Source organism: Lasiodiplodia theobromae (assembly GCF_012971845.1).
Source record: "Lasiodiplodia theobromae strain AM2As chromosome Unknown scaffold_85, whole genome shotgun sequence".
NCBI lineage: Eukaryota > Fungi > Ascomycota > Dothideomycetes > Botryosphaeriales > Botryosphaeriaceae > Lasiodiplodia > Lasiodiplodia theobromae.
The window spans coordinates 24210-38898 of NW_023336569.1; the positions used below are offsets into that span (position 1 = coordinate 24210).

At 56.9% G+C, this 14689-nt stretch overlaps 6 protein-coding genes across 6 annotated transcripts; 3 read left to right on the forward strand and 3 right to left on the reverse strand.

Moving 5' to 3' along the window:
- Window positions 1–5: 5 nt before the first annotated feature.
- LTHEOB_12928 (DHHC zinc finger membrane protein) lies at window positions 6–1563 on the forward strand (the record flags this gene model as incomplete). Its single annotated transcript, XM_035509849.1, has 4 exons — window positions 6–361; window positions 414–936; window positions 989–1067; window positions 1124–1563. The coding sequence occupies 4 exons, from the start codon at window positions 6–8 to the stop codon at window positions 1561–1563; spliced, it is 1398 nt and encodes a 465-aa protein (XP_035363334.1).
- Window positions 1564–1652: 89 nt separating this feature from the next.
- LTHEOB_12929 (Methyltransferase type 11) lies at window positions 1653–2681 on the reverse strand (the record flags this gene model as incomplete). The annotated part of the gene is made up of 3 exons (XM_035509850.1): window positions 1653–2261; window positions 2341–2583; window positions 2679–2681. The coding sequence occupies 3 exons, from the start codon at window positions 2679–2681 to the stop codon at window positions 1653–1655; spliced, it is 855 nt and encodes a 284-aa protein (XP_035363335.1).
- A 476-nt stretch (window positions 2682–3157) lies between these two features.
- LTHEOB_12930 (Serine threonine protein kinase) lies at window positions 3158–4827 on the forward strand (the record flags this gene model as incomplete). Its single annotated transcript, XM_035509852.1, has 4 exons — window positions 3158–3234; window positions 3397–3607; window positions 3679–4240; window positions 4292–4827. 4 exons carry the CDS (start codon window positions 3158–3160, stop codon window positions 4825–4827), a joined length of 1386 nt encoding a protein of 461 aa, XP_035363336.1.
- Window positions 4828–6204: 1377 nt separating this feature from the next.
- LTHEOB_12931 (Oligopeptidase family protein) lies at window positions 6205–8508 on the forward strand (the record flags this gene model as incomplete). Its single annotated transcript, XM_035509853.1, has 2 exons — window positions 6205–6569; window positions 6669–8508. 2 exons carry the CDS (start codon window positions 6205–6207, stop codon window positions 8506–8508), a joined length of 2205 nt encoding a protein of 734 aa, XP_035363337.1.
- A 1844-nt stretch (window positions 8509–10352) lies between these two features.
- On the reverse strand, window positions 10353–12418 carry LTHEOB_12932 (Cytochrome b5; the record flags this gene model as incomplete). Its single annotated transcript, XM_035509854.1, has 4 exons — window positions 10353–11907; window positions 11965–12202; window positions 12261–12329; window positions 12385–12418. The coding sequence occupies 4 exons, from the start codon at window positions 12416–12418 to the stop codon at window positions 10353–10355; spliced, it is 1896 nt and encodes a 631-aa protein (XP_035363338.1).
- Window positions 12419–13466: 1048 nt separating this feature from the next.
- LTHEOB_12933 (uncharacterized protein) lies at window positions 13467–14689 on the reverse strand (the record flags this gene model as incomplete). Its single annotated transcript, XM_035509855.1, has 2 exons — window positions 13467–13742; window positions 13866–14689. Coding segments are annotated over 2 exons (1100 nt in total), but the record flags the coding sequence as incomplete, so codon positions are not given.

Below are 14689 nucleotides of genomic sequence, written 5' to 3' on the forward strand. Positions count from 1 at the left end.
CCGCAATGGCCATCATCACGGCCTCGTCGCTCGCTGTTCCTGCCGTCCTCTTCCTCATCGCCCTATGTGGCTACTCGTCACAGCTACTGTATCCCCACCTCGACCCGCACCCTTTAGAGAAACACCAGGCCATAAAGTTCAATCTTCTTCTCGCCGGCCTGCTCATCAGCTTCATCCGTGCCTGCTTGACTGATGCGGGTCGCGTACCGAAGGACTGGGTGCCACCGCCCATAAGAGTGCATGGAGAGGACACACCGGCGAAAGCGAAGGATGAGGACGCGCCTACTGTACGCCCGCGCTGGTGTAGCAAATGCGATGCTCCCAAGCCGCCGCGTACCCACCACTGCAAGATCTGCGGAAGGTACTGCCTGCCTGCCACCGCTCAAAAGTAGATAGGTTAATAACAAATGCAGATGCATTCCCAAGATGGACCACCACTGCCCGTGGCTGGCAAATTGCGTCTCTCACACCACCTATCCGCATTTCTTGCGCACCATTGTCTACGCATCCCTCGCTCTGTGCTACAACGAGTACCTGCTCTACATCCGCGGCGCCGAAATCTGGCAGAAGAGGCATCTCCCAAGCGTGCGTTACGCCTTCTGCCCTAGCTGCCCTGCTTCCTACTCATCCGACGGACAGTACCTCGGCCCAACCGCTCCCCAGCTCTCCCATCTCTTCATTTTGATCATCGTCAACTCGCTCAGTCTATTTGGCGTCGGCATCATGACCCTGCGCTTCGGCCAAATGTTCGCCCAGAACATCACCACAATCGAGAGCTGGGAGATTGAGAGGCACGAGACGCTGCTGAACCGCGCAAGGTATCTGGGCGGCATGCTGGACGGGCCCGACGGGAAGAGGATCAGGATAAAGAAGCAGGAGTTTCCGTACGATATCGGCATCTTCGCTAACATGGCCCAGGCCATGGGGACTAGCAACGTGGGTTTTCTCAAACTCCTTTATCCTCCCCGCAGCTGACGTTGAAACACAGTTTCTGGCCTGGTTCTGGCCATTTGCCTCAACTCCGCCGAACGAAACGGGCCTCAGCTTCGAGGTCAACGGCTTCGAAGGTAAATACTCACATTTTGGTTGCCAACGTAGGGCCGTAACTCATGCTAGTTTCTAGATCTGTCTGTTACCTGGCCTCCTCCCGACCCAGACCGCATGCCGCGCCCCAGGCGCCAATTCAACGCCGAAGATGCATTCACCCACAAGGTTCCGGACTTCGATGACCAGCAAGCCATGGCAGACTTCAAGAAGCGCCAAGAAGAAGACCTCAAGCGCTGGCAAAACACGGGGCTGCAGCGCAGGCGCCCCTTCCACAAGCGCACGGCAAACAGTGCCGCCGATCAAGATGGCAGCTTCGATCCCGACGAGACGCCGAGCGAGGGCGAGGGTGGCAGTGACGAGGAGTCTGGAGAGGAGGCGTGGAGAAATTCGGAAGGAGAGAGGCTGAGGGACTTTGGTGTGGATGAAGACGCCGAGTTTTACGACGACGACGAAGTGCCGCTGAGTGAGCTAATGAGGCGAAAGAAGGCGGCCGCAGCAGCAGCAGCGGACGCTTGAAAGAATCCATATCATTGCCGTTTGCCGGGGTAACAAACAGGCTAATCTCCCATTTGGAACGAGTACGACTAGCAAAACACAAGAATAATTCAAGCAGCACTCGGCTTCCTAGCCACTGCCCTCAGCCTTACATACCCCAACCACCAACTCCCATCCTCTCTCTCGCAACTACTCCTCATCGCCTCAACCACCCACTTCACCACGTCCTCCCTCCTCTTCTCCCTCTCCTGCTCATCCGCCCCCTGCACAGCCTCCAAGAACTGCTTCCCAAACAATCGCACCCACCCTTCCACGCCGCCGCCTTCGTCCGTCGTCAACCGCGTCGGCCGATACTCCTTCTCCACCCGCTCGACCTCGAACCCAGCCTCGGCGAGCGCGTCCCGCATCCACCCTTCGTCGGCGAAGTACCACGGGCTGGCCTCGCGCGCCGCGGCTACGGACGCGACGCCGCCGTGCGTGACGAGCGCCGCCGTCAGCGCCGTGTACACCTCGGCCACGTTGCCCGCCCCGCCCGCCTCGAGCACGAGCCGGCCGCCGGGCCGGAGGAGCGTGCAGAGGTGGCTGAAGACGGTGGGGTTGGTCCGGCTGTGCGGACTGCGGAGGATCCAGTGGAAGGCGGCGTTGGAGAAGATTTTAGTGAAGCGCGGCGCCGTGCGGGCGGATGCGAGGAGGTCGGGGGCCGAGGTGGGGAGGTCGGCCTTTTTTTCTTGTTCAGTAAATTTTCGTCAAGGGGGATACTCGCAGATGTTTGGAAGGGGGGGGGGCAAGAGAGCTTACGCAGTCGGCGACTTGGAAGGAGATGTTGGGGAGGGAGGAGTGTTCCTCTTGCGCCGTCTTGATCATGGAAGGGGAGGCGTCGAGTCCGAGCACTGATCCTTGCGGGACGAGGGAGGCGATGTGCTCGGTGAGCGGGCCATCGCCGCAGCCGATGTCGAGGATGTGGTCGGTCGGCTCGGGGGAGAGGTAGGAGAGGACGGTGGTGGTGAGCTGGGGTACGAAGGAGGCGGAAGTTTTATATTCCTGAGCGAATGGAAATCGTTAGTCGTGGCCCGCATTATTGGGGAATGCTGAACTGCTCGCATCTGGAGGGAACATAGTCCAAGCCGTCGAGCTACCATGCTATAATCTGTTTGGGAATACCAACCTTTGAGGACCAATGGTCTTTTCTCTGAGCTTGGTGTACAGTCATTATTAGTGGGAGCCCAGGTTTGAGAAGTGCGCTGTCCTACGAAAGACCCTGGCAAAGTGGCGGGGTATTTATGTCGGTGTTGGAGGAGTAGTGCCACATACGGAAGGTCCGATATCGGAACTAGGGAAGGGTCATTGAACATGCTTAGCAACCAGTTAGATGGCGTGAATCATTGGCCGTAGGAGCGCCTTCAGCCGAATAAGGCACTGCGGTTGATATCCAAGAGATTAAAGATGGGGGTCGCATGGTTCTCCGCATAACGTTGACGACAACATAACAAATCCAAGGTGGGTTCGCTTGGTATTACAATAACGTCGAAGTGTTTAAAGCTATCGTCTAGATGCCCCGTTTACATATACAGTGTGCAGTCATGCTTTAGTTGCCCATCTAGGAAGGCGTGAAAGTATGTTGGTCCAGCACGTGCCAGATTGGGTGCCTCAGGCAGTGAGGCAGCCGGACATCCGGCCCAAGCTCGCCCTGTCGTAAGCCACAGGCGCAGCAGCAACAACAGCTCTAACTTCTTTCCACGTTTACACAATCCACACCTTCCCGCACTCTGCCTACCACAGGCACTTGAACCACTAGCCAGGATACCCACCACCCTCGCAATCAGTCAAGCTGGAGCTATCGCGTATCGCCCGTAGCGGTTACCACCCCGACTTCCCCGACCACCACTCGTCCTTCCGAGACGCTTCCTATCCGGACGGCGTCGCCTCGCGCTTCAGCATGTCGTCATTAGGCTCATACTTCCTCGACCTGCTCTATTCTTTGACCAATTGCATGTCATGCTTTCCCGGCACGCCGCAACTTAAAATCAACGGCCGCAGCTTCAAGATCTTGCGCCTTCTCGGCGAGGTGCGTTCAAACCGTCCAGCGCCTCCTCGGTGAGGATGCGGACACCGCTGACCAAGTAATTATTCGTGCAGGGCGGCTTCTCTTATGTCTACCTCGTTCAGGACGGGTCGGGCGCGAACCTGTACGCGCTCAAGAAGATACGGTGTCCCTTCGGCCAGGAGTCGGTGTCGCAGGCGCTCAAAGAAGTCGAGGCGTACAGCCTATTCTCGCCGCATCCCAACATCATTCACTGCATAGACCACAGCATCGCGTCGGACAAATCGGACCCAGGCGCGAAGACGGTGTACATCCTGCTTCCGTACTATCGGAGAGGCAACCTGCAGGACATGATCAATGCAAACCTCGTCAATCATACCAATTTCCCGGAGCGCAGGTTGATGATCCTGTTCCTCGGCGTGTGCAAGGCGCTGAAGGCCATGCATCAGTACAAAGTCAAGGGAGCGCCTGGTGGGGCGGCGAGCCAAGCAAAGGCGAAGAGGGTGAGACAGCAGGCTGCTCGGGCTGATGCGGACGCTGCGGATGAGGCTGGGGACGAGGCGGCGGAGCCTCTGATGGATGACGAAGTCACGGCAGCCCAGGATGGCGTTGCGCCGGGACAGCAACGCGCGTACGCGCACAGGGATATCAAGCCAGGTGAGCGCACTAGGCAATCTCATTGGAGGAACTTCACTGACTGTAGACAAGGCAACATTATGATTGCCGACGACGGCAAGACGCCAATTCTCATGGACCTGGGCTCGCTTGCACCATCGCCCATCCAAATTACTTCGCGCTCGTTAGCCCTTCAAGTGCAAGATACGGCGGCTGAGCACAGCACCATGCCATACCGGGCCCCGGAGCTGTTCGATGTGAAGACGGATACAGCGATCGACACCAAGGTTGACATTTGGTCGCTTGGCTGCACTCTCTACGCATGTCTCGTTGGCAAGTCACCTTTCGAAGCGCGCTCCGAGGAGACTGGTGGCAGCCTGAGCCTCTGCGTGCTTGGTGGCGACTGGCGTTTCCCGGACGAGAGCTCTGCGCAGGATCACGGCAGGCAGAAGCAGCCGGTTGGGTCGGCGGTAGCGCGGGAGGAAGGCAGCATCAGCGACCCAGTCAAGGAGGTTGTGAGGAAATGCCTGAGAGTCGAGCCGTCGGAGCGACCGGACGTGGACGAGCTGATCCAGATCGTGGAGGACGTGATTGCGGAGCTGCCGGGCGACGATGGCGTCGACGACTGAATCTGAGGGTGGTTGCGGTGCGCTGTTTTGATACCCGGGCAGGCGTCAGGCACGATGCGTTGGTAATTGGTGCATTTCTATTCTTATTGCATTCGTTTTCGATGCAGAGTTGGTCTGGAACAAGCTTTCTTTGCTGAAGACTGGTCCTCTGGGACTGCATCTTGATAAAATCTAATCCAGTTTCATGGTCGAGTCGCACGGCAGTGAGACAATGTCTGCAAACAGTGGATGCGGATAGCCGTCATGTCCAACCTGTGTCCCCTGTCAGGAACAGGCCCGCGGAGGCCGAGTCACGCTGCGGGCGACCTTCAATCTCAATGAGGTTTTCCCGGACATGGGTCGGGATTGAGCGTCAATCAAGACCCGTGTTGTCGGCTGAACACGGCGGTACCTGACAAGAGTCCGGGGGACGCCGGGCCTAGCCGTGCTGCTTCTGCTTCGAGAATGTCGTGCAGCTGCATCCGCTGCAGCGAGGCCCTGCGATGACCGCGACCACGCCAACAATGACGAATATTGCACCCACGAAGGCCACGGCAGGAGAGCTTGACCGCTTAGCGAAGGCGGAGCGGCGGGTCAAGAAGGAGCTTGGCCGACGGCCGCCTGCACTAGCACGCCTTTGCCCCGTCGCCAAGCCCGCTGATGATACTCATGGCCAGCATCGCCTGCGCTCCCAGCGCCGGAGCTCGCCTCGACGTCGTCATAGGATTGTCTCTCGAAGGATGCCAACAGTCGTGCAACGACTCGAGAGGCCGCCAGCCGTTTTGGCAATCTAGGCCCCCGCGAAGGATTCGCAGGAAGCTGCAGGTTCGGCGCGGCCGGCAACGACTACAGCAGGCACGCCATGCTCGCGAGCGGGGAGCACTCGTGTCGGGCAATGCACCTTCCCCTTCCAGCGTCGGGACCTGTATATCACCGCGCCGCTCATATCACCCTCTCCTCATCGCCAGAGCTTGGCCTTCGCAACGCACGGCTTATCGAAAAGCACGATCTGGCTTGGCACTCTCCCGCAGGGCTTTTTTCGACAGCTCCCCGGCCCCGGCAGGATTTCTCCGCAGCCCTCAAGCACCGTTACATTGCCCAACGACACAGCAGCTGCCACAACCAGGTAAGCCCCGGCGCACAGGCATTGCTATCTGTTTGTTTCCACTTGAGGACCCACGTCCCTGGTCCGCGGGATTAACCATCTCCCAAGCCATTGAGGTAAGCAGATCGTGAGGCCGACTATATATCGCCGGTGCCTTGCTTTGTCCAATGTTTCCTCTTGCACCCGCCTTCGCCCTCCCCTTCTTAGTCCCTTAGCTGCACTTCTCCTGCAGCAAGCGGTCAACAGCTTGCCCACGTCACCGCTTGCATCGCGAGAGACGCTGAACCTGAACCATGGCGCGCGCAGGCCTCCTCCCGACCTATCTCGCCCTGCTGGTTGCGCTGTTGGCCATGACGATCAAGGCCGCCAAGTTCACTCCTGAGGTGCTGCTGAGTGCCCCGCGCCGCTCGGCCGGCGTGCCCAATGCCGACGCCTCCAAGGTGCTGTACACCGTGTCGACCTATTCATTCGCCGATCACTCCTCGACCGCCGAGGTGCGCGTGCTCGACGTCGCTTCGGGCGAGAGCACCGTTGTCACCGACAACGGCGACGCCTCTGAGCCCACTTGGCTGGACGGCGACAACATCCTGCTCTTGCTTCCCGGCGCCAATGGCACTACCGATGTGTTGGTTGGCCCGTATGATGACTTTGCGAACAGGTTAGTGGAAGTTTTAGTGTTTTCTTGTTCAATTGGGACTGTTGACATCATTGTTGAGAATAATAATATTCAATCTGCATGATGCTGATCTTGATATAGCAACTACACTGCTGGCAACATTGATGGCTCTGCAAGCGGCGTGAAAGTCGCTTCCCTCGGTGATGGCAAGTTTGCATTTGCCATTACTGCCCTCGCTAAGCCGGATGGCACTATCTACAACTCCGAGAAGGCTGCCTCCGTCCCTTCCACTGGCAGGTACTACGAGGCCACCTTCGTTCGTCACTGGGACACGTACCTTACCCCCAACCGCAATGCCGTTTGGTACGGTACTTTGGCCAAGGACGGCGAGGAGTACAGCTTGTCTTCCCTTGTCAACGCTCTGAAGGGTACCAAGCTCGAGAGCCCTGTACCTCCTTTCGGTGGCACCGACAACTTCGACGTCAGCAGCAGTGGACTGGCCTTTGTTGCCAAGGACCCTGAGCTTAACCCTTCTATCTGGACCAAGATCAATGTTTACTACGTTCCCCTGTCGACCTTCACTGAGTCGACTGCGCCTGCTCCCATCCAGGTCGAAACTACCGGCTTTGAAGGCCAGAGCACTTCTCCTGTGTTCTCCCCCGACGGCAAGTCCCTGGCTTTCCTCCGTATGAGAGAGATTCAGTACGAGTCCGACAAGCTGCAGCTGTTTGTCGTTTCCGATGTCTCCAAGGCTGTCGCCGTGAATGCTCTTCCCACTGCCGATAACACTGGCTCCTGGGACCGCAGCCCGTCGGCTGTGGCCTGGTCTGCTGATGGCAAGACTCTCTACCTCACCGCTGAGAACATCGGCCGCGTTAGCTTGTACTCTCTGCCCGCTCCCAGCGGTAACGCCACCAGCAGCAAGGAGCCTACTCTCATCTTCAATGATGGTGCGGTCTCTGATGCGCACGCTTTGGAGACTGGCGATGTTTTCATTTCCGGCACCAACCTCATCGACAACTCCGTCTACTTCCTCCTGACCCCCGGTGAGAAGCCTGTTCAGATCTCTTCTAACACCAAGAATGGTGCGCTTTTCGGTCTGTCTCGTGACCAGGTCTCAGAGATTTGGTACCCTGGTGCTGCCAACGGCACCAAGATCCACGCCTGGGTCATTGTTCCTTCTAACTTCACCGCCAACTCGACCTGGCCGCTTGCATACCTTATTCACGGTGGTCCGCAGGGCGCATGGGAAGATAGCTGGAGCACAAGGTGGAATCCCGCTCTGTTCGCCGAGCAGGGCTACGTCGTGGTTGCACCGAACCCTACTGGATCGACCGGCTATGGCAAGGCTCTTACCGATGCCATCCAGGGCGAATGGGGCGGTCTCCCCTATGAAGACATTGTCAACGGCTTTACTTATATTGAGAACAATCTCAAGTACGTTGACACTGACCGTGCGGTCGAGCTTGGCGCCTCGTACGGCGGCTACATGACCAACTGGATCCAGGGTCACGACTTGGGCCGCAAGTTCAAGGCGCTCGTCACGCACGATGGTGTGTTCAGCATGGCTGCGCAGCTGGCTTCGGAGGAGCAGTGGTTCCCGGAGCACGACCTGGAGGGCAAGTTCTGGGAGAACCGCGAGTCGTGGCTGGAGTGGGACCCGTCGGCACACACGGACAAGTGGGCGACGCCGCACCTGATCATCCACAACGAGCTTGACTACCGCCTCACCATTGCCGAGGGCCTGGCCGCGTTCAACGTCTTGCAAGGACGCGGCGTCGAGAGTGCGTTCTTGACTTTCCCAGATGAGAACCATTGGGTGCTCAAGCCGGAGAACAGCCTTCTGTGGAACACAGCCGTTTTCGATTGGATTAACCCCCGCGTCGGTCTGCCGTCGTTGAGCGAGCAGAGCGAGAACGCGGCCAAGGCGAAGGAAAATGCGTGGGGGAATAGGGAGAGTGACCTTAACTTGAAGGTTTGATTCAGTGGAGCGATTGGCTGTACAATACAGTGAAGGATGTATGGAAATGTAATGAATGATGATTTGGGTTTGACATGTGCACTGAGCAGAATTGTCACTTGTCATGTGCATTATGCGTAGTCCAAATACGGCGCTATAAAAGTTGCGATCCGTCCTTTGCTCATCTTTGCACAGGTTATCCGGAAAGAATGCCGTTACGCTCTAGAACGCCTCCGACTTCTTTGCCCTCTTTGCCGACCTCACATAAGAGATTTTTACGAGATGCTTCTCTTCTCTATCACAAAGTCTACCTATCGGCATGGTCAGTCAACATATCCTTAGTAATGGGGACACATTTTTCGGATGTTGCTGGAATTTGTCATCAAGCGCAAATGATGGCGAACCTCATTTTAATACTATATGTGCTGTAAGATTCTTTATCCGCGAAGTAGAAGCTAGGCTCAGGCAAATAAGCCGGAAAGGAGGAGAAGGAGCAAGCCAGTTCCCAAAAGTCCAGCTTCACCGGAATATACTCCTAAATGTGCTTACTGCTTTGCAATCCGAGGAAAGGCGGGGAGTGGGAATGCTTATATAGACGATAGTGGGTGGGAGGTTGGCAGGTATGTTCCGAGCCCAGGTGGCGGGAAGGGAGGTGGCATGCGAGAGGTCACCTGCAGATTGGACTACGGGCGTGTGATGAGCGTAGGCATCTATCTGAGGCGTTGGGAATAAAAACCACTCGAATGATAACTCGTCTTCTTCAGTTCAATCCTGGAGGCGGAAATCTGCACCGGCCCAAGCCCAGATTGTTGACTGTGATCTTTCTGTGAGCCTGAGAACGGATCGGATCTACTTCGACTGGTGGAGGTACATTCTTGTTCGATAGGCTAATTGTACGCTGGAGACTTTTAAACATTCATTAGCTAATGGTCATAGTCTGCATTCTAGTTTAGTGGATATGGACAGCATTCGTGATGTTCGCTGCTGCCAAACATCTTCATTGGGCCTCGCTGGCCCGCATCATATTCTGTGAATGATATGTATGTCGAACCTTCTGTTGACTAAATTTGCACCCAAGTCAGTGATGACATAAGTGAATTTTGATTCGAACACCCGCCATGGATAGTCACTTAGTGGCTATTACAGACAATAACTCATCGTTCAGAGCAGAGGGTCAGCTTTGCAAACGAGAAGCAACACTTTAGTGCCATAACACCAACCTTCTATTTACACAAACCATCAAGCATCACGTGCGATTAGTAGTTTCGCCGGTACACTTCCATATGCATCCACGCACGCACGTACTCATAGAATCCATGTCGACAACATTCGAAACTCGTACGATAATATTGCTGAGGTGAGATGAGATGAAGTCCACACCTACCCCAATCGGTAAGTACCTCGGCTCTCCTTTTCCCACCCCTCCTCACTCGGGTACCACTCGGGAAAAGAAGAGCACAAAGATCTATGCCATCTGAGCCGGCAGCTGCCAGAATTTTCATGCGTTACTGTACTACGAAATGTTTGCAAGAAATGCTGTGAGGTTCTTGATGACCATGATATGCTCCCGAATGAGCTTAGCGCACAACCAAGCCCGATGTCGGCACACTGCTTGCCTACCTTCATTTTCTTTTTCGTGATCGGGCATACTCAAATCTGACTGAAAATCTCTTGCGATCATGAAGAATCTTTATATTCTCATTGAGAAAATCTCTGTATCAAATAATACAATTCCCTTTCCATACATGGGACCCTATCCGAACATCATGACCCTGCTAAGAAGCGCGTTCCCAAAAAGTTATGTATAACGCCAGATACCCAATCCATTCCCGCGCCATCTGTCACTTCTTCATGCGGTTTTGAACTTAGTACTCCAGGGTGATCTTCTGGCCCTTGACGCGGCCGATGACGACTTCAGGCGCGTACTTGGGGATGACCTCGTCGTCGTGCAGCATCTCGAATTCCTCGGATGCGTCTTTGCCCATGTGCGAGTACAGGGCTTGAGGACCACCGGGGTGCTCGTCAACCCAGTTGGACAAGTTCATGACGACGCCCTTGACGGCGATCCAGAGGTCGTCCTTCTTGTTGTGCTTCTTCACCTCCTCGAGAGTGTACTCCTGTTCGGGCACCTTGAAGGTGCTGATATCGTTGGGCTTCGACACCTTGCCAGGATCTGCGCTGTCGGCGCCGCCGCTAAGGACAGGCGCTGCGGACTGCTGCTTCTGCCGGGCAATTTGGTCGTCGCCAGATGATACGCCGCTACCCCACTCGACCTGGACCTTGCCGGGCTGCGAGGGATCGATGTGCAGCGAGATCTGGCCGAGACGCTGAGCAGCAGAAGACACGCTGCCACTGACAAGGTTCTGGAAAAGCCACTTGCTGGCGCTCTCACCGGCAACGCGGCCGTAGACAACACAGCCAAGCAGAGATGAACCGCCGAGACGGTTGGCACCGTGGACACCACCGGCCAACTCACCGCAGACGAACAGGCCGTCAAAAGGCTTGCCATCCTGGTTCAGAACCTGGGCCTGGTCGTTGATCTCGATACCACCCATGGTGAAGTGCAGGACGGGCTCCATCAGGGCGACGTGGAACGTGTCGTTAATGTCGAAAGGCAGGTTGTGGAAGAACTTCTTGCCGAAGGGATCCTTCTCCTTACCGTCTGCAATGCGGTTGTACTGCTGGAAGGTGTCCTGGAGGGCCTTATCGCCACAGCCAATCTCCTTGGCCAGCTCCTTGCCGGTCATCTTCTTCATCAAACCACGACCAGAGTAGTGGCGAGTGTGGAAGTCAAGGACGTTGGAAGCCTTGGAGTTGAGGACCAGGCGGATGGGCCACAAGCCCTTCTCCTTCTCCTCCCACATCTTACCGGACACGTAGTCACGGTGGCCAAGCTCGTCGGAGAAACGCTGGCCCTTACCGTTGAGCAGAAGACCGCCCTCGCCACGGAGAGCCTCAGCAGCCAAGAACTTCCACTTGGAGCCGGGATCCTTGGGGTCAATGAGACCGGTCGGGTGGACTTGGACCTTGTCCATGTCGATGCCGTTGGCGCCAATGGCCATCAGCATCTTGTGGCCATCACCAGTGGCATGGGCGCCGTTGGTGGTTGCCAGGCCGTAGGTGTCGGGCCTGTGCTTCTGCAGCAGAGACTGCTCTCCCGAGAAGTCGGCGGCGTAACCACCGGTGGCGAGAATGACGGGGCCGTCAACAGTGACCTCCTCGCCGCCAAACTCGTATGTCACGCCGGTTGCCCTGTTGCCATCCTTGTTGACCCTCGTCACCTTCGCCTTCTTGATGAGCTGGACGCGCTCGGGCTCCTTCTCGGCGAGCTCCTCGAAGCGCTGCATCAGAGCGTACGTGATGGCCATACCGGGGAACTTGGCATCGTGGCCACGGTGGGTACGGGGCTGGGAGTGACCTCTGCGGTGCTTGTTAGCCGGCAGTCCCGAGCAGTGCGGCTCCCACGGGATTACTCACCCTAACCGCGAGACCAGGGTCAGGTCGAGGTTGAAGACATCCTGCAGCCACTCAACGGCAGCGGCCGACTTGTATGTGAGGACCCTGATCAGGTCGGGACGGGCCTTGTCACGGGCAGACTTGAGGGTGTCGTCGTAGAACTGCTTCACGCTGTCCCGGATCTCGTGGTCGACCTGAGTCCTGGTGAGAGCACCGTTGATTCCCGACGTGGCCTTTGTGGAGTTGCCGCCCATGAAGTCTGCGCTCGGCCGTAAGTATCCACCGCCTGCTGAGGCTCACGCCACCGGGAGACTTACTGTTCTTGTCGAGGAGGAGAACATTGCCTCCTGAGAGGTAGACGGTGTGGGCGGCACTCAGACCGGACACTGCGAAGACTGTCAGCGGCGGAAAGCAGGTTGCGGAGAGCGGGAGGGAGCTCACAGCCGGCGCCGACGACAATAACTCTCGGGGCCATGATGACTGCACGGAGACTACAGGGAGGATGCAGGTGCAGGAGAGAGGGAAGATGCGAGAAGGAGGTGTCGCAGGCGCGGGAATGTGGGCGACGGCAGTGGTTAAGTATGAGCGCTGGGCAAGCCGGTCTGGCGACTGCTTGGGATGGCGCGCAGCCCTCCCCACATCTTACCTCGGCGACTCGCCCGTGCGCTAGTGGAGCTCGGTCGGCTTTGACCCCAGATTCCAGGCGAGGAGCGAATCGCCGCCGCGGCATTGCTAACCCCCAGCGGGCCCCAACCGCGCCGCCGCCCTCCGCGCAACCACCGCCGCCCTGTCCGCCCCTACGCTCGCGCATGTGAACGCGCCGCCCAGGCCTGCCAGGGCCGCCTCGTGATCGGGCTGCTCAATGCACCCTGTCCGCCAGCTGACGTCGCCGCGCTGACATGTGAAAGAACCGCCATTCGCTGCTTGCGACACGAGCCTCAGACCTCCACGACTGCTAGTGCGCGTTCCCCAGAGTTTCCTTCTCCACGGCCACGCGCGACGCCCACTGGCCAGCCCGACTCAAACGGCAACTCGCTCCGCATTCCAGAGCCCCGACGCTGTTTCGGGAAAATGGTTCCCGAGCTCGTCAGACACCGACGCATGCCATCGTGAAAGAATTCCGACCACGAGCAGACACCGAAGTCTATTGTATGCACGTTGCACTCTGTTACCTGCTCTGGGCCTGTCGCTGTCAACTGTCAGGCGATGATCCCTGGTCGCAGCACCACTGGTGACGTAGGGCTGTGGATCTGAGTTCTTTTTTGGCCGGCGTCGTCCCGTTCAGCTTTCCCTTTTCGCCGCGAACTCTGATCTTCGAAAAGCCCGAATAAGTCGGCTCTCATTGGACACTAATAGAAGAAACCGTCTGGCTTGGCGCCTTGCCCTGAGCTACGGCAAGCCACAGAACAATATGGAGAGTGCTTTCAGGGACATGATCCTATACATCTTAACTGCAGACCTCTAATGAAATCTCATGGCTCGGAATAATTGGAATCGCTTGCCTATTTGCTCCTTCATACTTTCTACTTCTTTTCCTTCTTAGCCTCTGCAATCTTCTTTCTTGCCTCTGCTAACTCTTCTTCGGTCGGCATATTCACAATCATTAGGTACAACACGTCCTCCTGCAAGAATCTCTTGGCCGGCTTTATCAATTTCCCCTGTGCGATCTGCTCTCTCCGCTTCCTCTGCGCCTTCTCCCACCGTCTACGCGCCCCCAACGGCTCGGCTTTGATGCGCCCACCAGTGATCATGGTAATGAGATGCTTGTTGACCGCAGCATTCGGGTCAGAGAAGCGCGACTTGAAAGGTTCCGCAGGAGGTGCAAGAGCAGTAAGCGTGGAGTTCGGATGTTTATACGCTTGTGCCATCGCGCCAAGTCAGCAATAAGCCAATCTTTGCACGAGTATGAGAAGGGTACTTACGAACTCCATTGCCGCCCTGCGATCCAGATACTCATTCACAAAGTTACTCGAACTCTTCGCCTTGCCCACAAATGACTCCACAACAGATGTAACACTCACCTCCTTTCCTTCTTTCTTCACTTCCACGGCGGCCTTCTTTGCCGCTTCATCTATTTCCGGGAAAACCAACTGCGCACATTCAACCGGCATCTTCTCCTCCCCATTCGTCTTGCCACTTGCCACCCTTAACCTCTTCACCTTCTCCTTCACCTCCCTCACCATGCTACTCTCCCCTTGATCTGCTCCCTCCGCCACTCCCAACCCCGACGCACCCCCATATTTCACCACCACTACCGCACTCATATCCACCATCGTGCTCCCCACCGCCTCTCCCTCCCCAAGTCCCTCCTCCGGCACCCACCTCACCACCATCGCCCACAATCCCCTTGGACCCCAAATCTCTCTATTGGCCTCCTCTAACGCTTTATTCACCTGCCACCGTTCCTGCATCTCCTGCCCGACCTTCACAGCTACTTGTGCCGCCGTTGTGACCGCCAGCGCGATCCAACCAGGATATATCCCGACGAGACCGGCAGTGAGCAGTACGGCGTCAAAGATGGGGGAAGCGCGAGCGGCGCGTTGCAAGGAGGCGAGGAAGGCGTTGAAGTCGACAGGTGCGAGGGGAGGAGAGACGTGTGTGGAAAGTACCGGGGCGTAAGCGTGGATAAAGCTGCGGGTTTTGGTGCTCGGGCGGCGTTGGGGGAGGATGATGGGATAGGGAAGGTTGGTTTTGTTGTTGTTGTTGTTGTTGTTGTTGTTGTTGTTGTTGTTGTTGTTGTTGTTGT